We start from the raw sequence: 25,202 nt of genomic DNA, 5'->3' as shown, positions 1-25,202 counted from the left end.
GTTTTGCTATGGCCATCCTATCATGTTGTATCCATTTATAATTGGAGATGCAGTAAGTAATTACAATTACAATTGTAATCATATGTCTATTTTGTTATAGACGATGAACGAATTTATCTGAAGGTACATTATACAAGCCGCCGATGACAGTGTTATGTTATTTTTAAAAAGTGACATTCTTATAATCCCATAAAAAGAACAAGATTTGTTTGGTTCTACTCTCTAGTGCAGTTCAGAATCATAATACTGAATGCGAGTCAAATGAAAACTCTAAGCCGAAACCCCCCTTGCTGGCTTTTGCACCCAGGCGCCCCATGAAGCTTACAGATTTCCAAAATACATTTCCTTTATTATCATTTATGTGTTATTATTATTATAATTTACTAGACACTATCTTATATATAATCCAAGAACACCTGGTCGCGTCAACAAAGTTCATCCTAGACACTGGGTCTCCACAATACGAAAAAAACGGTCTTTACGTTTAACTTTTTATTGATAAAAAAGTATTCTACGAAAATTATCATTAAATTTTTTTATGTTATAATGACAGAGTAATATGGCCAGCTATCCAGAACACAAGAATCAGCGCTTATCGCGTCATGAAATATTAAACTGTTTATACATATAAATTGTTTAGCGGAGTTGACGTAGCGAAGGTATTTATCCCGGTCTCTGGTCTCCATTCCAGAACAATAAGGCCCCGGAGGCACATGTGGCCTGCGTACTCTTAAGTCTTATTGGACTGTGTTAAAACGAGTTTTTAGTTATTTTTATCTAGTTTTACGACAAACTACTCCGTCTGTAAGATTTAATAACTACAACATCTTAAATGTCTTAACCGAGGAATTTAGGCATATAGTTTATTAATAGAAAGTTCATTTTAAGTAATTGTAGGAGAGGAAAAAAAAAGAAGTTTTGAATTTCCATATATCAAACATTTATTTCCCTTAAGAACCTGACATATTTTTTATCAAGTACATCTGATATAGAAGAAAATTTCATAAATAGGGAAAAAATTATAACAAAAGAAGTTGAAAGTTACGAGATAGTTTTTGAATGAAAACATTGTTAATTATTGAAATAAACATCGGAATTAAATGCTGTTATTTTGGTCTGAATGTATGTACAGCACAAAAAATAGAGATCTTATAAAATGACGTTATGATTAATTACAAATTTGTTCTTTTCATTATTTTACAAATAAGAAATTGAAACGCTTAAGGCACAGCGAAGTTACTTCTAACTATAATATACAACTATTAGAGACATGTGGTAACATTTATTACACTGCCACAAATTGTGATATGTACAAAAATAGTTTATCCTTTTACTATCTACAACATTCATTTACGATAAAACAACGCACAAATTTAAATTAATAAAAACACACACAGTTGATTTTTGATAAGGTTCAGAGCACCGTATAACGTAAGTTTTAACTTAATAGAACAAAACTGAGAAAAATATAAATAAAACTTTAAAATCAAGCTCTCTGTTACACTCTTGTAACTAACGCTCTCATTTTTACTTTCATTGTCAGTATTTCACTTGAGTCTTTAAACCATTAAATATCGGCTCCTAATCTAGAACCGATATTCTTCAAATCAGGCACGTGAGTTTTCTCTCCTCTGTCGCTCCAATTGTTTTCTATGGTTGTGGCGTTTCCGCGCTATAATTGCAACAAGTGCAACTACGACGACCAGTGCTACCGCTATACCTATCCACCAGTACGTGTTATATGACGCCTCTTTAGGATTCACGTTTTCGTTTTGTTCATTAGAAGCAACTGGATTCTTTATTTCCAGTACACCTACTGTAGATGTTTCAAAGCTCTTAGAATTAGGATCATCGCCTGTATCTATAACGTTATCCATTATATTAACACTGATTTCTTTATCTTTTTGTTTATTATCTAAATTGTTCTCAATAATTGGTATATCATTATCTAGTGTAGATTTATCTTTATCATTTTCTGGTTCTATTTCAGGTGGAACCACGTAATCGTCTATATCATCACTATCGCCAGATGGATCAAGTTGATTATCTAAATACTCATCTAAAAGTCTAAAATAGTCGGTGAGACCAGTATATTCTAAACCATTTTCCCGCTTAGCTAACAAGTCGCTCACCATTTCCGGCCATTTAACACTCATTCCTTTAATCATTGGGTCACTGGAAATAAGAATACATTAAAAAAGGCTATTATCTGAATACATCATGAAATATATTGTTAATTTTATACTTACATAAGCCTATCGTTTTTCTCAGAAACATGCATAACTAAGTCGTAGTCGTCTGAAATAAGCTCCTCGGCAAAAGATTGGTATATTTGGTATTTTAATATGATACCCATAAATTTCCTGCAAGAATAAAAACAAATATAACCGAAAGAAATTTGAATTTTCTAATTTGTAATCTTGTAATATTCGCCTGCCTAACTTTTTCTTTGGAAAGAGTAATTAATATTTGGTTATAAAGAAAGTTTAAAGTTTCCATTTCAAAAGTTGTTAGAATTTTTTGTCATAAACAAAATATATTAAAAGTGCAACACAATATATAATACGTACATTTTTTGACTACTTGAAGAAAAATATCTTTTTACTTGAAAATTTATCCAGTTTTAAATTACCAGTGGCCATAAATATTTCAACGAGTATTTATAACAGTTGCGTGATAATTAAAAAAATATAATTTAAATGTGATTAATAATTAAGTACTTACCCAATAAAAGGTTTATTGAATAAAGTATAGGAATCTCCTAAAAAGTCTTTGTTAGATGTTTCAAGCATTGAAAAGTTTTGACGAAATTCACTCCAACTAGTCGCTGCTTTTGCGGGAGGAATATCACCCATCAAAACTTTCAGTCTCCACTCATCCGCAGCTATGTAGTAATTAAGCCTAGAAAATATAGCATTTATTATTATAATTCTAAGTTTAATATTACATTAAAAATATTCAATTGATGATACAAGACGCTTACTTAGGTAAATCTCTAAGAGCAATTATCAACTGTAAAACGAGACGGTGATGATTTGGGTTATGATTGAATCTCTCCAATGGATACAGTTTAGCTCGATCTAAAGTGTGTGGATTTAGAGACAGAAGTGCGATGAAACCAGGTATCGCTTCGTAAATTGCTGTGAATTTCAAATAACATGTAAATAAATCAAGAATATTCGTTTAAATTTAAAATTTTAAATATATAAGAAAGAATTATTTAATATTATATCAAATTTATATATAATAGGATCAGATACAAAAATATATATGTATATATATATATACCTTTCACATATCAATATTTGTATAAAAACCATGTTTCGTGTTTCTATAGTTACCTGAATAACGCGTTGCTTCTCTGAGAACATAAGTATTGTTACTATGTGAGGCCGATATTAACTTGTACTTAATTTTAGTAGCCGCCTCATGTGTTTCGATATAATTTCCCAAGCTGACGTCTTCACACGTGATAAACTTTAGTTTATTTGGTTTACACGAGTCAACAATATCTGCTGGACAGGAACTATTAAAATACGAATCAGTAAATATTTCCTCGTCTATATCGCCCATTTCTAAAAGTTTTAACAATTTTTCTGCTTCTTTAAATGCTCTCAAACCGCCAAGTTCCTGCAATATATGTTTTAATTTATTTTTTAACGATTATTTATTTTTCGATTCAATAACTAAATGTAAAACATACCTTTATTTGCAAATTTGCATGTAATTTCTGATATATATCATGATGTTTAGGTAACAAGCTTTCTATAAGATTAGACCAGTCATCTCCATTAAATGATTCTGAAAATGTATTCTAATTTTAGTAACAATAACATGTATTGTATAAAATAAATCAATAAAACATTTTTAATAAGTAGAACAATACTAACTTAGTAAGTGAACAGGCAGTGGGTGTCCGACCGCGTCGGGACCTTTTAGACGTAAAGCAATGTATTTGTGCAACTTAACATATAAAGGTTTCACGTTATCCCAAATTTCCCGAGCTTTTAACATAGCGCCTTCGTATTCTACCAACGAATCCCAGTAGTCTTCTACAGTGTTATAGCCTGTAATTAATAAAATTATAATGATCGTAGTAACCTATACATTTACTCTTTTAATTAAAGAAAATCTAAAAATAAACGGAATGGTATAATAATAACACTAACCGTTTTCTTTGGAAGCATTTCTTAGCAGTGGCAGAATTTGTTCCAAATATTCAGTAAGGTCTGGAAGCTTTTGTTCCCATGATTTTTTCATAAGTAGACAAACTTCAGCATCTTGTTGTCGAGCCATATTTTTGTTCAGTTCTACAAAAAAGTTAATTCAATATTTTTAATGTACATGTACACACATACATATACAAATATACATATGTTTAGTTTAAATACTTAAAATTGCTAATAATTTTATAACAGGTGTTTTAAATTGTAAAAGTTCTTATAAAGAGTTAAATGCGACATTAAAATTTCATTGTTTTTAAATTGATTTTAACGATAACTGTCATTAAAATTTTGAATTTGGAACATATTATTTACGTTATCTTTTATCTGCATTTAAAAATTCTAAACATGGACTGCCAGTAACTAAAAATATAAAAGTACGATCATTTTAATTCTAAAGTACTTTTACGCGAAGAACACATAAAGTTATCAAAGAGATAATTAGTAAAACTAGGTAGTACCTTTTAAAGTGCAATTCGTGCCAGTTCCGCAGTTGTAATCCTCTGCAAATCGCAAGTTATGCAACGCCGTATCACCAAAAGTTACGAGCTGAAACAATTTCGTTAACGATTATTAAACAATTTTTTTTTTAATTCTATTTCGTAATTTATTTTATTGGTTGAAGTAGGTACATTAAGGTACATCTTTCATAGACGTTTAAGCTTTAAAGGTGAAGGTATAGCTCTTTTGCTAATAATTAATATATGTAACTATAATAAAGTAAGCATATTGATGTTTGGGATTATTACTGCATATTAAAATTAATTAATGTTTATAATTTATCCTAACAGACTTTGTACTGCCAGAAGTTATTGACCTGCACATTGTAATAGAAAAATTAATTAAAGCAACTTATTTCATATTGATCATACAGAATGATTGGAAATAGATACAAAAACTTTAAACCTTTTTACAAATGAACTAATTTAATGGTATTACACTTATAATCAATCACCATGTACATAATATTTTATAATTAGTAAACCGTCTTGATTCAAGGAATTATTTGATAAGACAAATATTTCTAACTGAAGACTGCGTTTTACTCCAAGAATTAAACTGTGACATTATGACTTTTTATTCATAATCTCAAACAACTACGATAGATATTTATACTATCATTTCAGCCTTATCTATTAATAGACGAAGAGACCTCCCCCATATATTTCCAATAGGACCAATGAGATACAGCGTCTTCCAAAGACCATAACGAGGTCGTCTGTTCAGTTTTAGATGGACGTCCTTTATTGCTCTTGCTAGTATCAGACGTCAATAAAAAAAAAAAAACATTTTTTTCTTTTTGGTTAAATGTCATTAATTTATACAGTTATTGCTGATGGATTATCTTCATCATCAGCCGATAGACACCTAGACTTTCCGAGGCCTTAACTATGTCGTCGATCCACCCAGAAGGGGCCTAGGCCACGATATTACAACAATACCTTAATAAATAAAATTATGGTCCCAATAGCTCATGATATTCTCTTAATTATTAATAATAACCTCTATGTGATAATCTTATTTATAAAATATTACAAGTAAAAACTAAAAATACACTATTAAGTTAGAAGATAAATTATTAAAGCGTGAGTTTAAATTTCATTTGCAGTGCTCGTGAAACTCTAAAAGACCTCGTGTTGTTGATACAGAAAATTTTAACTGCAATTTTAAGTGCTAATTAAATACGTGTCCAGCAGTTTAACGGCTCTAGTTAGATATAAGATATTTAAGAACATCTCAAATATCTTAATAAGAATTAAGTTATAGTTAATAAGTTATAATTAAGCGATATACGAAAAGTGAATTCTTATTTCCCTGAGTCACATCATAACTTGAAAAATACTTCGTCTATATTATTCATATTTCTTATGTTTCTTTATATTTTGTAGAAGGTTCTTATAACGTAACTTGAAAAAATAAGAAAACATAATGTGTAATATAATGAAACTCCGCATTTAGCACTTCGCTTTGAATCTCGCGCGTTTGTCAGTTCATGCGCAGCTGATATATGTTGTCATTTAACAGTTGCACCTAGTATTATCTATTTTATATAAATAATTAATACATAATAACAATATAAAGTGATTATAAATATGTTACATTATTTTTGTGTTCTATTTAAGGAAAAAACCGTTGAAATACGAAAGGTCAATAACTAGTAGTACAAAGTCCGGTTGGTTAAGTTAATTTCTTATAAAAAGATATCTGTTCGATAAAATAATATTGCGAATATATTCTCTACCATACCCTTATCCATTGTTCCGGCTCCAATAGCGTGTCTCCCGGTTGTACGAGAAGTTTTACTTTCCTCCTCAGTAAGTCGTCAGAAGACAGCGCTTTAGAAGTTATAGCGCTCTTCACGTCAGCCGTTTGCTGTCGTGAGAATATTCCGAACGCTTTGTCCCTCTCCAACTGTAAAGGAAGCGACCATTAGAAATACCCGTTACATTCTTATTATAAAATTCAACGTCTTTGTGCGACTTGTTAAGGAACAATTTACTGGAAATGTCCTTTCTTTATTACTTATTTAGCGCTTCCTTTTAATAAAGTTGTAATGTTCACGCTCCGTATTGTTGGCCACTATAGCGGGAATACTTTTATGTTTAATCATTCTTGCGCGTTCAAATTCAAATTTCGAAAGCCGATTTGAATTCGGACGTCGATTCGAATTCGGAAGCCATCAGTAATGTGGTCGCTGCCTTTGTGTTACGGTCGTGTTAATTGTAAATACCACTTGCATATGTGTGAATACACCATCTCTATAATTCTCGGCTATTATTTTCCTCCCTATGAAGCTGGAACGAATACGTGCTCGGGTGGTGACTTACCTTATTATTATTAATTTAGTAACGTAACCTTTTTCCATGAAAGAATTTTTTTAACCTCCTTGATGCAGTATCTTCTAATTTTAATATTAACTTAAGAAAATTATCTATAAGCCATGCTGGCCATGCTTTGTTTTGTATTGTTTGATAAATATAGTCTTAATTACTTCAATAGTTTAATAAGCGCAGGTAATCGTATCTTCAATGTCAAAAAAATCGTGGTATGTCTGTTAAAGCAAGTGTTTCCTTGTATAACCTTAAATTCGATTCCTTTTAAGTCAGTAACCTATCGACGAGGACTGCGAGTAATTTCATGATATGAGTTGTTTTATACGCGATTACTTAAATAATTTTTAAAGGTAAAATTAATACATAAGTACGTTCTTAAAGAAGATTATTGTTCATTATACAATGCAACCATTGCCTACATGTTCGGTGAAATATAGCGCTATGAAGAATATATTAAGACCAACAAAAATTCCAAAAAGTGTCAATCAATACATACTACGCAAGTGTCACGTATCACGAACAGCACTATATCTCTCTCCTGAGACGAGGATTGTACCGCGATAATATATTAACCCAAAAATTTTATTGGTAACAACATGAAGACAAACCTTTGTGGCCAGGCCTTTACTAGCACCAATTAATTCATTCCAAGAAGCAGTCGCTCTCTGTTCGCAATGGTCTTCGTAATCCAGCTCCACTAGGTCGACTAAGGACGTCAGCCATCGCCTGTCATCACCACTTGATGTCGTGCCACACGACAGTAAAGCGTATAGGCAGACGCCAAATAGTGTGATCGAAGAACGCATTATTTTATCTGTGAAACAAATTAAAAAGCGTTAGTACGTACTAAGAATAAAAAAAAAACAAAAATCTATTTTTTATTTCAAATAAATTATTTTTACACTTTTATAATTCGTCTTAATTATTAAGTCAAATAGTAAATTTTATTACTATTTGGCCCTACATTTTAGCATGTACATATAAATGACGTCGTAGTCATTGCATCGATTTAACTGACTGTTTCAAACTCGCTACCGTAACAGAAGCCTGCCTTTAGTGTAATTTAGTCAATGACGGCACCTTAACGCTAATAGAGTCTAATTATAGAATAAATTAATTATCTGCCATTAATTAAATGCCAACATGATTTAAGTAGAGCGGAGGTCGTTATCTGTCATTTTTAAAGTACTGATAATTAATTTTTGGTTTGCCGAATTGTCATTTGCTTTTTTATTTAGATACGAGTTTTAATTTCATTAAAAGTTCAAATTTTCAAATCATTACTGTGTTTGAATCTCTTTTATATACAGAGTTAGAAGCAACAGATATTGTTCGATTAAGCGTGATTTTTCAGAAAGCTAATGTCTTAGCATTACTTTATCTCCATCTACCTTTTTCCACCCCTTTCAGTGGCGCTCAAATGAGCGCCATTTTTTCGTGTTAACAAGATGTGATTTGAATTATTTATCGTTTGTTTAACAAGCGGTAAGATTTTTCCTCAAGCCTTGACAATGAAAATTAAACTCTTTAAAATAAAAATAAAGTAATTAACAATTACAACAGTATAAATTCATCCTGTTTTTACTTAAGATCCGCAACTTTTGTAAAAATTTAAATAAATTTGTGTTGAGAAATCTAAGAGATTGATAAATAATACATTAATTATGGTGCACACGACGACGTTATGTGGTACAAACATATTAAGTACTAAAATTTATTGTTAAAATTAAATATTGAAGGCAGACGTTTATTTTTATGATGTTGGTTGGTACAAATAAGAGTTTGCATCTCCAAAGCTTTTGTATCTCTCATGGCGGCCTTACAGTGAAACCGAAAGTGGTATATTAAAAGTTTTTTATAAACACCAAAATCATGTTAATGATCTCAGATAAGCCGACACCGCCCTCTTTAAATAAAAAAAAAACAGTGCTAATGTTATTTCTTAGACATATAATAACATCAATATACATATCAGTGTACATTAGTGTAAATATTCCAAAAGAATTTAAAAAGATAAATATAGTTAAAAAACCACAAGCTCAATAGGCACATAGTATAAGTAGATGGTCAATAATTAACAAGGACGGAATAGATACCGCTACAGCATATTAACTAGCCTCATGGTGAATACACAGAGAACGCGGAAATGGCAATAAAAACATGTTTACCTTTATGATGAACTTTAATTATTATGTCCTTCATTTTCTTTTAAATTTGCAGTTATTGAACGACGTAAACCGATTTACTTCTTATATGCTTTATAGCTTCAGAATGAGGTCGATCAAGCATTTATTTATAATTTAAACCGTTAAGAACCAAAGTGTTAATGGCATAATAACATATGTCAATTTTAGTAGATGTACGCAAAGAAATATCTAAGTTTAAATTTGAAATATGTTACGAAAAATGGAACAACAATAATTTATTTCCCCTCACGGTTTCGCGATAGTTACACAGATCATATTTCCTTAGAATAATTCTCATAAAATATTCTATGAGTAATTCTACGACCCACTAAGCAAGCCTTACGGTTTGACTAGTACCCTGTTGGTCGGACATGATTGACATAAATTATGAAACGCAAAAAAAGTTATGAAGAAATTAAGTCCAACAGAAAAACATTCTGAAACGTGATTTTGATATCTTAAAGTTTTATTAGCTTTATGTTTCCAATGTCTCTGAAATTTACTAAAGAAAGTTTCAATACCTGTTATTATAAAGAAGTTGAAAACTTTTTTTAGTATTATGTTTTCTGTGATTCCTGTGTTTTATGAAGTAAGCCAGAGGGCTACGACGGTTCATTTCCGGATGGATATATATATATATATATATATATATATATATATATATATATATATATATATATATATATATAATTAGGTACATAGATTCGCTTCGCTTCTGTCAGTAAAACACAACGACAGATTTTGAAGAGACGTTCATGTTTCTCGTTTTAACTAATTTGTGTTTGCACTCCAAAATAGAACAAGAAAGGTAAATAAAATAAAACGAGATTTTGGTCGCAAAAATGCCGAATTTAATACGATGTTTGTCTTCAAATTTGTAAACAATATGGTTAAATAATTTATACAAGAAGTTCCGTCTCTTGGGAATAGAACCGGTAAACTGCGGCCTTAATTATAAGCTTAACTAATAATTTACCACTGCTATCATGTAGGTATTATCATTTTTAGTACGGATATTAAAACAATCATCTACGGTAAACATTTTTCAACAAGAAGACTGCCCGAAGAGCCTAATTTTATTGGAACTAGAACTAGATGAGCTCACCTATAATGGTATACAACGCAAAGCTACAAAGGTTCCAAAAGCCCTAATAGAAGAGCTCTTCTTTTGTAAGCTCACAAGAAACTCAGGCTTTAAAATAAACCTATTTTATAATAATCTCGAGACATTACATGGAAGTGTATTATAGTACAGTATATCCATAATGTATACATCTCACACACACACACGCACGCACACACACACTCACGCACGCACGCAAGCACACACGCACACAAACACACACACACACACACACACGTATATTTATTTACTTATCATTGTAATATACTTAACATGCCCTTATAACAGCCTAGAGTATATTGTTTCTTTTTTTCGTTTATCTAATATTTGTGCAGCCGCTAAGCATTTTAATCGAGGTACTGAACAAATTTATATCGAACCTTATCCATGTGCAAAATGCTTCATTTACCAAATCACTACCAAGTTATATCTACTTTTTAAAAGGTTCACTAGCTTCAGTGAGAAAAAAATTAAAACAAATAACCACAATAGTACACTAAAACGATTTAAATATATCTGATGTGCCATAAAAGCAACAAATTAATACGCGATTTATTCTTACATCAAGTTGATGTAAATAAGTGTGAAAGTATGTAAATATGTGTCTGATTTTGTTCTCGCAGATCAGTTTAGTGAACAGAATTTAAAATTAAAAAACATCTTTCTTTTTATATAAAGTATATTAATTAAGTGTTTGACTGCTTTCAGTTTCACTTAAATTTCGTTAATTAGAAATCTGCCAGTAGACTAATTTTAGTCTAACAAAAAATTTCTCGATTACAAATCTAATCGATCTGTATGCCTGTTAATGATTGAGTGACGCTGTGTGACAACCCCTTTAGCAAGTGATTTCAGGTCTTATTCTATAGATCAATTAATTTTAAAACTGGAACTTGCTAATGTTTATTAAAACAACGAGAATACTGGAGTTCTGTAACAATTTTTAAAATTAACATTAAAGATTATTTATAAGTTTTGGCAAAGCTACAAACTACGTAAGATTGTATGAGTAACTTGCTCGCCAGTTAGAGATGTATGCAATGCGCAACAATATTTCAGTTTGCGACATAAACTTAATACATTAAGATACAACGAAATATATTAGCCCATTGAGTTACTTTCAAAACAATCATTGTTGTGTAGTGAAATGATTTGACTTTCTATAAATTGAATAAACTGTATTATTCGTTTTTAAAGTTTATAATTAAAGTGCTGTTGTTTTAAATTATATACAAAATATTTAAATTCGAAGATGGTACTTTTTTTTTGTACTTCACAATATTCTGTCAATTGTTTTCGTAAAAAACTTTTTAACGTCCTTACGCAATTTACATTTAAAATATACAGTCAGATACAAACACTGTGTTACTATTTGTTACTTGTTTAATGAGTTCAAACGCTTGTACTTATATCCTTGACGATACGTGTGGGGGACGTCTATCAATATCAACTGTTGAAAGTAACCTCGAAGTTGTATAGCAGAGAGTTTGTCAAAAGAATTACCTACCTACAAATTAAACTTTCTTATGAGTCAAATTCAAAATACTTTTAGGTAGTCTAGTAGCTTTGTGCGAGAAGTATACTTCATATTTTGACCGAAAATTTTTATTTTACATTCACCTAACATATTAACAATTTCCTTAAAAACTAGATTCCTAAATATAAACACATGTAATCCTTACATATCAAAAGGTCTTTACATATCGAGCCTCAACTAAAGATTTTATTATAATTAACAATATTGTGGCAATGGCAATGGCAATGGACGGGGCAAATCACTCGTGCAAGCGATGGCTGTTGGGACTAAAAGGTGAAACTCGAGAAGAGTGGGGACGAAGAGCCGGTATATGCAGCGTAGGCAGACCTCCACCAGGTAGATAGACGACATAGTTAAGATCGCGGAAAGTCGCTGGCAATCATGGCGATCTTCAAGGAAGGCCTATGCATTGCAGCGAGCCATCGGCTGAAAAGAAGAAGAAGTAGAAATAATATTGTTTTTAAATTTCCAGACAGCTGTTACTATTCCAAGTATTTTCATTTTTGGCCATGTTTCTCCATAGTGTCGTCTTTCTGTATAAGCTGGTAAAAGTATTATAAATTTAAAAATTGAGCGAATAAAAGTAACAATGTTAAATTATAGCTCCTCACATATTTTTCTAGACGAACAGAATTGCAGAGAACAATAAATGCGACTGTTAGTTTCCTTTACGGCGTATATAAAGTGCATTGAATTGGATATCAATAACCTTTGACACAAAAGTATTTTAATACGAAATAAGTTTTTTGTTCACTCAAAACCTATTGAAGAGATTATTCAACTAATGGTCTTGGTATTGGTCTTAAGACAGCGATGACACACCGGATTTAAAATTAAAAATCCTGTTCCCAATTATAGCTCAATTTCTTTTGATAATTATTGCCTTATAAACCAAAACATTCTTATATTTTGGCATCTTACAAATCACTATCTTACTAATATTAAAACTTTTATCTCAATGTTCTCTTTTTTTCCTAAATAAACTACTAATTACCTTTACGACTTCATGAATCACATGTATTTAATTATCTTTATAGCGTCGCCGGATCATATCACAAACAACGTCGAGATTGTTTTGTTAAACATTTTATTTGTTATAACGAGAAATAATATAATTTCAAATGCACCAAATATTTAACATTTTCAATTATCTTTGGAAAAAAATTACTTAAGTCTGTCATTTTTAAAATTATTTTTTTAAATCTTATTACTTATTTGTGTATTCGTGAATTGATGATATGCTTTACTGTATTCTGCAATCTTTTTATGTACAAAATCATAGTATTAAATGCCTCATTACCTCTATCATTTCTTCGTCTTCAGTGTCTTATATTTGGCACACTGTATTAATTATAATGTATAATGGCATATATAAATACCAAGATGGCGAACTTTTAAAACGAGTTTTGTAAAAGAAATATATTTCTAACATGCCATCCATAAATTAACTAAAAAAGGGGATATGTTACATTTGTTCAAATTAGGTTAAAAATGAAAAACTCTTTTTTCAACATACATTAAATAATTTTCTTAATAAACTCAAGTTGGTTACCTGTACTAAAAAGAATATATATTTAAAAATAAATAGTTAAAAATTGTAAAATAATAAACATTTAAATAGTCTAACTATCTTCTATGAAGTCATTTACTGTGTAATAACATTTAGAAGACACATTCTTTAATTTTATTTTAAAATACATCAATAGAAACTTTCTGAGAATTATCTCGAATTCTTTTGTAAAAGCATGTATGTTGTCCAGAAAGATTTGCTAACTCGGTGAAGTCTTAGGTACAAATCATTAATTTTTGCTTCTGGTGTCTATATTTGTATGTAAAATATCCTGGGAAAATCTGTAAAAGTTTCGTGGATATCAACACATTTTCACAAACGTAATGATAAGCAAAAGTCACTATTTTTAAAACCAATATCAAATCAAAACACAGACCTGTTAACTCGGAGATAAAGTCATATTTAAAAACAATTCTAAAAACTCTATTATATTTCAAGCCCTTTAGAACGAGTGTATTACGGAGGCATCCATTGTTATGAATATAAAATTAGTGGAAGCTTCCGTGGTTTCAAATCACACATTCGATACTACTGTATTTAGCATATTGTGTTTTCGTATTTCGCTCAAATGAAACATAAACTTATATGTACATAAACCGATGGTGTAAATTTCTTCCTAATGGTTTTAATTTTAACTCTAATTGCATAATGGTATTAATTTGTTTGACCTTTATGAACATGATAATTATATTATTAATGTTAATTGCTGTACTTCGATCATTTATTTTCGTTTCGGCTTAATAAAAATATTGACGAAGTATTTATTATGAAAATTATGTCCTTATTACTTCATTTGTTTTAACACCTTTGAGCAATAGTGAAAACACTGATGATCTTTTCAAGTTTTTCAAAGAGATATATTTTAAGACAGCTAATTAAAGATCAGAGGAAGATAATTTTCTCCGAAGAAAAAGTTATGAAATCTTAATTACACGGCGACTGCCTTTTTGGTCGTTGATTAATAAAGATTACTCAAAAAATGTGATTTAAATTTTGATCTATTTTGTTATGTTTAATTAATTATTAGCTATCTAAAAGCACAAATCTTACTATTCACAAAACTATTGTTAAGAAAATGTTGTTAAGAACTTATAAATAGTTTAAATGTTTATGAAAATAAAAAATAAAAACAGTTTAATCACATAAAAAATACGGTGAGTGAATTATATATCAGGCACTACTATGTCTACGTCTATTTAAATGAATACATTCGATAGCCTGATTCATTGAGATACTCTGTAGCAAAATTGCTTACGTTGCGACTTGTATATCAACTTCCACTGCTAGAAGAGTGAGATTATATTCGTTGGATATTTAGTATATACGCATCGTCGATTTTGAACAAAGCGTTTATAAAAAATTTCGTTTTAAATTGCAAAAAAGTGCCCATGAAGCACATGAAATATTAAAATTAATATATAGTAATAATCTGGTGACTTTGAAGACTGTTTACAAGTGGGATGAGCGATTTAAAAGCGGGTTGGAGGATGAACATAGGTCGGGCGTCTTTCGCCCTCAAAGTGACGAAAATTCGATCAAAGTTCGTTCCAAGAATAACGACTGTGAAATTCGAATATCACAAGGGCTTACTGTAGTAAGTTACGTTTTCGAAATGATGTACGAAAAAAGAGATCCGGAAAATGGGCTAACGATTTGGAAGTATGATCTCCATCACCACGATTCGCAAGATTTTGGCAAAAAAAATATAACTGTATGTCTACACCTGCCTTAGGCTCCGGATTTAGCACCATGCGATTTCTGCCTCTTCCTAAGTTACAAACCATGATGAAAGGAAACCGTTTTGACACAATTACTGTCAATGAAAGAGCTACGACAGAGCCGCTGAAGAGCCTTCCGAAAGAAGCATTTCAGAAGTGTTTCCAATCATAGAATCGACGAAGAGATAAGTTTATCGCAAGCCAAGGGCAGTACTTTGAAAGAGAATAAATTAAATTCAATGTAAACTTAATGTTTTATTGGTAATAAAATTAGTCACCGTAATTTTTTATCATACCTCATATCCAGGTGCATCAGATGACAAAAATAAATGTGAATGGTTGCGGGCGCGAAATTTAGGTAAATTTCATCACAATGCTGATTATCAGTGATCATTTAGTAACGTATCTATGGACATTGAAACTATGCTACACAATAACTATTGATGGAATAAAAAAATAGACAAAAAATATAATAAGCACACAGCCCACACACAAAGTATAAACAGCGTAAAATGATATTTGATCTCTTATTTCGGCACACATTGAAATTCTACGAGATCGAATAAGGATTACAAGGATATTCATGAGCAAATAGAAGCAATCGATATAGTTCAGCGAGTTGGCAAATTAAAGTGGCAGTAGCAGGCCACATAGCGCGCTGAAAAAAGGCTTTTGGGGCCTTAAAATGATTGAATTTAGACCACAGTCTACAAGGCGCAACGAGGCGGATAGACGTCCTTATTTAATTCTTTGGAAGACGCTGGAAGCTGCTTCCAACCGGTTATGTCGGTAATCTATGAGGGAAGTCTTCGCCCAACAGTGGACTAAGGAAGTAATGATTATGATGAAACTGATAACTCGCTGCCAACCAACAGATTGATGTTACACTTTAAATGCTTATAAAAATATGTTTCAATATAAAATAAGCAACAAAATTCATTCATAATTTAAAACACAAAAAGTTTTTTTTATTTATTGAAGGTTTTAGACTGAATTAAAAATCATTTTAATACACTAAGAGCATATAAAACATAATAGAAGTGTTTCATATCTCGACATTTCCAAACCGAGTGTCGACTTTAAAGCTTCTACTTTTATAGCTTTGCTTTTATTGCAGTTTCGTTTAAATGAAAAATGTGAAGCGACATCCTAATACAATCTCGGTACTCGTAAATTTCGGCTTATTAAAATTATTTACCCCGAAGCACAAAAATATAACTTTCAAAAATAACACACGAATAAATTCTGTTTTAAATTCTATTTGTACGAATATGAAGATATGCCAGAGATACGTTTATTGCTGGATTAATGAGACATACATTTATATATCCTAAACATAATGACCGCAGATTGCGTCGGGTATTTTGTTACAATTATGGTTACATTAATGGTCTTGCCATTAACTAAAGAGTCCATATCTAAATTTTCAGAGTTAAAAATGTGTTGAACATTTATTTTGTCGAATATTCTATTCTCTCGTGAAAAATGAAATGTTTTAACAAAATAACAGGTTACTAATTCACTTCATAAATTATATATTGATACAGTAATTTACTATATTCCGTATGAATAAATATTAAAGGATGTTTGCGACAATGATCACAAAACAAACCTGAATAAGTTTATGTGAAAAAGTTTACGTGAGCTATTCTCAAATCAGGACATTTTTGGAAATAAAGTTTTTATGTTTGTATATCATTCCAAGGCACCTAAGATTAATTTAGATTCTTTCAAAATGTGTTTTAAAATTCTCCTTTTATAATATACTAGTCTTCAATATAAATTATTGAATATGGAAAATAACGTCAAGTAATTAATCAATATAAATCAAACGACTATGCATTTTAATATGCTTAAAATAGTTAACAATAAGAAAGTTTATACAAAGCAAAAGTCTTAAATTCTAATTAGAAAGAGTAAAACTGAATGTCACTAAGCACCCTAAAGGGAAATTAATCATGAGAAGGCTGTAACAAATGGAAATGAAATTTTCCACCGGCGAAACTGAAATATCTATTTCTTATATATTAACTTTAATTTAAAGAGAAATCATTCTAGGCCTTAACTTTTGACTGTTTTTTTTTTCATTCATGGTTAAAACGTAAATAGATTTGAAAAAAGTTTGACCAGGTGCAGGTTCGATTCCCGGTATCAATCTTATATATTTCACACACTATACAATAATTATATAAGATGACCATTGCTCAAAAAGTTTTCAGAACATGATAAACAGCATCCCCTGTGTACCATAATACCAAAATGTGATCGCCAACCATGCCAAACGTGGCGTTTATGATATATATATATTTATATCCTTTTTATAATATTTTAATATTGATAATTCTTTGTACAGAAAAAGGGGTTTGTCGTGCAGTGTCTAATATGAGACCTATCGACTCTATTAGAGGAAAGTTTCGTGAAGTAAATTTGATGGTAATACTATATATATATATATATATATATATATATATAGAGAGAGAGAGAGAGAGAGAGAGAGTGGGAATATATAATAATATTTATTATTTGAACAATGCTGTAGCGACAACGGGTCGTTAGGCACAGTAGTACATCTATCCACAAGATGGATAGACGACTTTGTTGATGTCTCTAAAACGCTAGATCCTTAGGGTCCTATTGGAAATTTGTGAGAGGAGGCCTTTGTCCAGCGGTGGTCGTCCTGTCAAATTTTGATGGCATCGAGCAGAGAGATTGATCCTTTTGAATCAATTCATAAAGACATCAATTGAGATTCAAACTTTTAGACTATGCTTAATTATTATTATTATTTCATAATGTTTAATATGGAATTCCATTCCATAATTAAAACATAAATAAAATTAAACACAAACAAATTACTATTTTATAAATGTTTCTTTATATATCAATGACATTTAATTCCTATAATTTAGCTTTAAGTACACATTACATATAATCATTAATTTATACGTGATGTATATAAATAAAATAAAGGTTTCTTTTAGCACAGATAACACTGTCGGTTACCCAATCGCTTAATTGCAACATTGTATTATGTAATCAAATATTCGATAAGTGTTTTAGTGTGAGTGGATCGAAGAGATCGATTTAGGCCACTCACATTCTAATTCCAAAGTGTTCTTAGATCCAAAGAACCAGATGCAATATCACATTAACCTATATTATATTTTATGCGGCGCGTTACATCATCGTCCTACATTTAACCACAAAATAAACAAAAAAGATTGTGTTCTGTTACAAATTTTTATAGCCTGATATCATTAACATATGTAATATTAGTTGAGAAATTTAAAAGGTTTAAGAGAAAATAGATTGATCTTGCTTGTATGTAGAATAAAGTGAGTAATTCTAATAAAAGTTTCTAATAAGCGTATCTCCTATAATAAATCTTTTAATGCCATGTTTTGATTGGAACATCTTATTATTAAATCTCTGTACTGGTGAGGTAAAATAATGTAAATAGGATATCTATGTGGATCGGGTCCATATTGGGATTGTATTATAGGAGCACGTTACGTCGACGTCAGCGGCGCATCGAGAAGGGGAATCCCATAGAATTATACTTCTTTATTTATATTAGTACAAATATGGACGGAGGTCGAATGAAATTCACACTTTTACTCCGGACTACGTGTTATTATTACCTCCTATTAACCCTAGGAAGAATCCCACAATATCTTCAACTTTTTTCTCGATAGTTTCTTTGTGTATCAAAAATTTAAGTACAATTGGACTAATAAATAAATTTTACAAACAATATTTTCAATAGTAAAGAGATATTAACTATTTACTAAAGGGCCGGGAAAGACTAAATCTTTTAGCAAACGACAAAACTCATTTGACAATGAATTTTAAATAATAAGTTATATTATTATGATACACAGCGGAAAAAGGATGACGCTTTTATATGTAACATCGGGGAAAACTTTTGATGCGTACCATAGGCTGTAAAACGCTCCAACAAGTCCTTTCTAAACCGATTTAAGACCAATAGTATTCTACAATAAGTATTAAGTTATGTGATGGGCCTCGATATTGGAGCACAATTAAAAAACTTCAATTATTGAATTAATTGTATTTTCAAGCAGAGTTTCTGCTTACTATGACTTTTGTACAATGTCTGTGTTTGACTAGCGCTACACAGGCTTTTTTTATACATTTTCGAGGTTTTGGGTTCTGACATAGAAGATTCAAATCATGATTTATAATCTTTTGATTACTTTGCTAAATATAAATTACATTGATGATATATAAAATACTGTTAAAATTAAAATTTAATATCAAAAAAATATTTATAAAAAATAATGTGTCGTTATTACCGTCATTAACAGTTTTGGAATAATGTGGAATCTATCGAATATATTTAAAAAAAATAATAAATGAGTAATAGAAATAATAAAAATATGATAATAAATAAATCGCTTAAATTATCACGTGAATTGTTATTGCGAATGATGAGAATAACGAGGCTCATTTGCAAACAGTTATTTTGACCTGATCGTCCCCCTACAACCAGATTACTTCGACGAACAGATTGTACGTGAAGTATCAGTCTATGTAGAAAATCACTTACCTGCTGGTTTGATCAAGTCAAGTCATTAACTGTTAGCTAACATAATTAATATCGTCCTGAGGATATGATTTCATGAAGAAAACTTAGCATCGATTCCTTCATAGCGTTTCAAGATGTACACAACCTTCAATAATAAAACAATTATGGTGATACATATTTATTATGCCAAATTACAATGTTAAATTTCGAAGAATTTTCTGAAATAAACGTATTATGGTTGATACATTCTGTTTATTGTGTTTATATCAGGATTATTAATTAAAATACGATAAACTACTTAAGTATATTTTCTATAAAAGCAAAGCAATAGGCATTAGCGTGATGTTTCTACGTAGACCAACTTTATATATTAAAAAGGAAAACCAATTAATTGCGTGTTAACGTAATTCTATTAAGTAAAGTATACTCAACGAGGCTTCTAAACGTAATCACGTTAGTACTTATGCGTGATATAAAACATAACATGATCTTTGAACCAATGCTTATTATGCAAAAAATAATTAAACTTATCCCTTTAATAACGACTAATTTAGTTATAGTTTCATTTATTATTAATAGGACCAGTTTTTTAAATGCAATTTAATATAATATAATATTTTTTTGATCACGTTTCTGCATGTCAAAGTGTTTATTAAACTAAGTTAATTTAGTCTCTTAATCTATTTAATAATTTTAATCTGAAACTATTTTAATCTAAATTGGAGTAAACCAATTATTATTTTTTTTATTTTAATTATTGGTGTATTGTTTGTTTTTCACAACGCCCTAAGAATGTCAATTTTTAACATTACAGCTCGTGAAACCACTTCCTCATCCCTACTTTATATTGCTATTCTCAAATTGTACGCCAATAGCAGTGCGGTCATTGCCAATTTCGCCACATCGATGAATCTTGCGATTGCATCTTGAGTCTCATCCGTGTATTGCACGCACGAGTACGTGTTACGTGATATTGCTACCACTGCATCATGAACACTTATATTGCCCGAGGGTGTCTGTTGCGACGAATAACGAGTCTTGTGGAAGGTTAGCGTTCTTGAACCTATATCTGTTCCGTAGCCTTGGCTAATGAGAGGTTATTTATTGGCCCGGGTGTATAAAACATACAGGGTGTTTCTCTGTTTTGGGATATTCTTCCCACAGTAACAAAAGAAGCTGCCTGCATTCAGCGTCTTTCTACGGCTCTAATAAGGTCGCCAGTTCACTTTGTGGGTGGAAGTATATCCTACGTTGCGCTTGCCAGTCGGTGATCTCCACTCCAAAATGTTTAGACCCCAGAAGCCATTAGTTCTACGTGGTATGTTGCTATTTGGTGGGCTATATCTGGGTGCTTTCATTCGCTTACGAATCTCCCATTCCTGATTTGATCTTGTTGACAACAGAGCATAGCCATCTCCATGACTTATTTAATAATCGTGAGGGAGAGACAGACAGATAGAGAGAGAGAGAGGGAGAGAGAGAGGTAGAGAGAGAAATTACGTTTCAACGCCGTAAGTCAACACTGTTAAGAAACACACATTGGTTTTAAATTTCGTCTTTGGACACAGGGATATTGAACGATATATTTCGTAAGTTCCCGAATGCTGCCCAGCCGAGTTGGACTCGAGGATTAACCTCTCTTGAAGTTTGGACTAAACAATGGTTTTGCAATTAACAGCTTCTAGGTTCAATTTTTTCTATATTTTGACTATGTAATAATAGATTTAAAAAATCGATTAAAATTAGACCTAAACAAGCAGAACGATGTTCTGCATGAAACGTATTAGATTTATCTAAACATACACATACAGAGGCTATACCATAAAACCAATAGCATTTAAAATCTTCCTAGGCAGTGATGGATGTAAAAGCGTGAATGTTGAACCGTGAAATTTATTGGACAGTGTTGTAAAATATAGCTTAAGGTTTGTTATTAATCACAGCTACTCTTAGTAAGATAGTAAAGGTGTCTAAGACCGAAGGAATCAAGGAACAGATGATTTTAAAAATAAATTTTAGAAGCCTTATTACGTCGTTATTACGTAAATATTATTATATATATTGACCAGATAATGACTTATTTTTCTATCAGAAATTTCTTCACAGTGTTTGAGAAGTTTAAAAAGGATGAGTGAAATCGATTAATGATAGGAAAAAAATATTAATTTTGTATGTATATATCATCGTGATCATTTTGTAATAACGTTTAATTTTATTTATTCTACCTTTAACACTGCAGCAGGTTAATAACGAATAGGATAGTCAGTCTGACAAGACATGAAAAAATTTAATAAGGAAATAAAATTAGAAATATTTATTGATATATTATTAATAATATTACTAAAATATTCTACAAATTTATTTCGCGAAATATAAATATCATACGAGAATATACGGAAAATAAATAAATAAAACAAAACTCGGAGTGAACACTTTATTTATTGATTTGATGCCTTAATAATAAACAACTGCTTTCAAAAATATGTTTTCGATTTCTTTCGCTTTCAGAAAGAAGAAATATTCGATCGTGATTGTTTCTCATATTCTTTATATTAATAAAATGATTTGCATTATTGTAATATAAAGGGACGTAGTACAGAGTAACAGATAGTCCTGGTGTCAAAACCAAATTATTCGACGAATATTTTCTAATGCCTTTCACGATCGATAACTAATATTATCATATTACATTTAAGCCAGACAGTTTGACCTGTCTCTCAAAGTAAGTAAAACTAATCTAAAAATTCGAATAATCATCACTCATTCAGAAATGTAGGTAACACGAAGGTCGTCTACCTGGCCGATCGAGAACGGCTCGACAAGGGGGCGACTGCGTAAAACAAGCGACTATAGCGGCCATTTTGCGACCTTTGACAAGTCAATTCCGTTATGCGTGACGAAATACAATGAGCATCCATTACAAAGCCAAACATCGCTGATAATGTACACCAGGGGTGTCAAACTCAAAAACTAACTTAGGCCAAATAAAAATAATAAACTGCTTTACTTTAGGTGGGCCGCAAAAAAATCTATATTTAATGAAAAAAAAATATTTTAACTAATACATTGTAATATATACTCAAAGACCTGCGATCGTAGTTCACGGGTTCGATTCCCAGGATATACAATCTTATATAATTCACACTTAATTATATACGATTGCCACTGCTTACAAACAAGTTTCCCGAAAATTGGTAGCAGCGTTTTCTGCGTTCCATCTTACGACTTTCCGATCCCCAACCCGCCTGCCAAGCGTAGTTATTATGGAATATCCCTCCATTAATATCACTTAGGGAGGTCTGTGCATTGCAGACGGAGCTGTGGATTGAAACGATGACAACGACATAGCAAAAAACATACATAAAGTTAAATTATATTTTCCGTCTAATACTTGACATCTTTTCTTTAAATATATGTATCACTTCTTCTATTAAAAAAAAATATTGGACGAAACTACTTACAAATTTTATCCAATGAAAATATATACTGAGCTGGAGAATATTGTGTTCATTCGAGGTCTTATGTTGCTAGCGAGCCGCGATTTTGACAGCCCTAACGTTCACTGTTCTATTCATTTACGTGTTTATTTATTGTTCTAAACAATATTCTTTGATAAAATATAGACTACAAATGCTATAAATAATGTCAGTGACCGCCGCAGCGACTGGTTGAAGCGTTCCGGTTTTTTAAAACGTTGTTACGCTGTTAGTCAAATATAAGAAGATTCTCCCAAATTTGTTTTGGTAGGGTATTGTGATGTCGGCGAAGCTGACATTTAACATTTGGCAACTAGAGGCTATTTCTCCGACGAATACATAAAATTTGTTATATTCACTTTGATTCCCTTTGCGCCTTCATAAATAAAAAGATTTTTTAAATTCAAATACATATCGCCGGTTAACGTTATGAGATTTCGTACAGACAAAGACAGATCATAATCATGTCAATAGTTTTGTCACGATAATTATAAAATTGATAAAAAGTTGTATATCTTAATAGTTTATATTACCCTTCATTTTTATGCGGACTGGGATATTGTGAAGATTAACATACGTATTACAAAGTAAAGCGTATAGGGTTCTTTAATAATTCGATTGTTCATGTAATGGTATTTTCTGATATACAGGATCAAGTAATCCAAGACGAGATTAACGGTTTGGCTCAAAAGAAGGGGTTTTATTTTTAAATGTGATCCAAGTAATTCACAAGTATCACATGATAATGGCACGATTTTTTTAACCGTCAATTTCCATTCAATCGGAATACACTAACGTTAGGCGTAAATAGATGACTATATAACCAACCAAACCTAAAACAAAACAAAACGATTAAATTCGATGTAGTATATATGTTAGTCATTCTTAAGCATTAAATTGTTTTTAAATCCGTTTAACTTTAACTTATAATGTCGTTTTAGTATAATTGATTACGTCAAAATAAGTCATACGGCTTTAAGGTCATTGTATTTTTCCATTAATGAATGTCGCGACCTTTTAAAAACATCGTTAAATTTTAATTCATATAATAAAGACATCTCCCTTCGTTTTCCATGTTTTGTGTAACCCTTTTTTTCTCTCGTCGGGAAATGGAATGCAATACCTCTCCACTCTTGGTGCAGCGTAAGAGTTATGTTGAACTTTTAGGGGCATAAACCTGGCTATCTTTTTTCATGGCTGTTATCAAGCTTATAAGAACGCTTTCGAATACTACAATAGTTACAACATCACTGGTCTAATGCCTTATTGCAGCGTTCCTCGAGTTTTACAGGTGGATAGTGAAGGATGTCACAAAAAGAAATAAATACAGGTCGGGTAAACCACCAAGTAAACAGCAGGTAGAATTAGAATTAAACGTTAAGAAAATAAAACATAAAATAAAGAAATGGTGATCTGTGATAAGTAGTAATAAAAAGCATATTATAAGGAGGATAAAAATGTAAAATAGAATAACAAATATACAAATGTGACGATTCTGTGATATTTGAGGAACGAGGCGAAGGAAGTGAGGCGATGAATGAACATAGAAAAGATAATTCTTTTAATGACGAAAATTGTAGAATGAAAGATCTTAAGAGGAATGACAGAAGAGCATAAAAAAGAATGTAAAAAAATTAATAAAAGAGGTATAAAAACCCTGTCCCAAACACGATATGGGTACTAGAGGTCCCCAAGGGAGCCATTTTAGGACAAATGGAAGCCTTATGGAAGTTGGTTCAGAATCACCCTAGGATTTATAATGCAAGCAGATGTGATAAATGGGAACAGATTACTCCAAATCTATCGTCAAGATTCAATTTGACTATACCGACATACAGGTTTTTGTTTGCAGATACAGAGTTCTAATATTTTAAAGCCCGTGTTACTATCTTATGAACTAAAACAATGGTTAGGTATTCATATTAAATAATACATATCTTCCTTAATCAAATAACAATGAATTTTTTAAATATTTGCTACTTAAGG

General features: G+C 31.0%; 1 protein-coding gene across 1 annotated transcript in view; it reads right to left on the bottom strand.

The window, feature by feature from the left end:
* Nucleotides 1-997: 997 nt before the first annotated feature.
* LOC137924275 (angiotensin-converting enzyme-like) overlaps nucleotides 998-25,202 on the bottom strand; it is a 62,556-nt gene continuing 38,351 nt past the window's right edge. The window contains exons 2-12 of the mRNA XM_068767663.1: nucleotides 7,666-7,871; nucleotides 6,471-6,635; nucleotides 4,685-4,772; nucleotides 4,170-4,310; nucleotides 3,891-4,067; nucleotides 3,704-3,801; nucleotides 3,342-3,630; nucleotides 2,984-3,140; nucleotides 2,725-2,901; nucleotides 2,250-2,363; nucleotides 998-2,175 (exon numbers count right to left, since the gene is read on the bottom strand). Coding sequence (XP_068623764.1) covers nucleotides 1,608-2,175; nucleotides 2,250-2,363; nucleotides 2,725-2,901; nucleotides 2,984-3,140; nucleotides 3,342-3,630; nucleotides 3,704-3,801; nucleotides 3,891-4,067; nucleotides 4,170-4,310; nucleotides 4,685-4,772; nucleotides 6,471-6,635; nucleotides 7,666-7,863 — 2,172 coding nt within the window. The 5' untranslated portion in view covers nucleotides 7,864-7,871 and the 3' untranslated portion in view covers nucleotides 998-1,607. The remainder of the gene's footprint in view (nucleotides 2,176-2,249; nucleotides 2,364-2,724; nucleotides 2,902-2,983; nucleotides 3,141-3,341; nucleotides 3,631-3,703; nucleotides 3,802-3,890; nucleotides 4,068-4,169; nucleotides 4,311-4,684; nucleotides 4,773-6,470; nucleotides 6,636-7,665; nucleotides 7,872-25,202) is intronic.

The sequence above is a fragment of the Battus philenor genome, unplaced genomic scaffold, assembly GCF_028537555.1.
Source record: "Battus philenor isolate CCGP_79_NKW_IND1 unplaced genomic scaffold, ilBatPhil1.0.hap1 SCAF_10, whole genome shotgun sequence".
In the NCBI taxonomy this organism is placed as follows: Eukaryota; Metazoa; Arthropoda; class Insecta; order Lepidoptera; family Papilionidae; genus Battus; species Battus philenor.
Note: the sequence above shows the minus strand (reverse complement) of the source record. Positions and strands in the feature narration are given on the sequence as shown.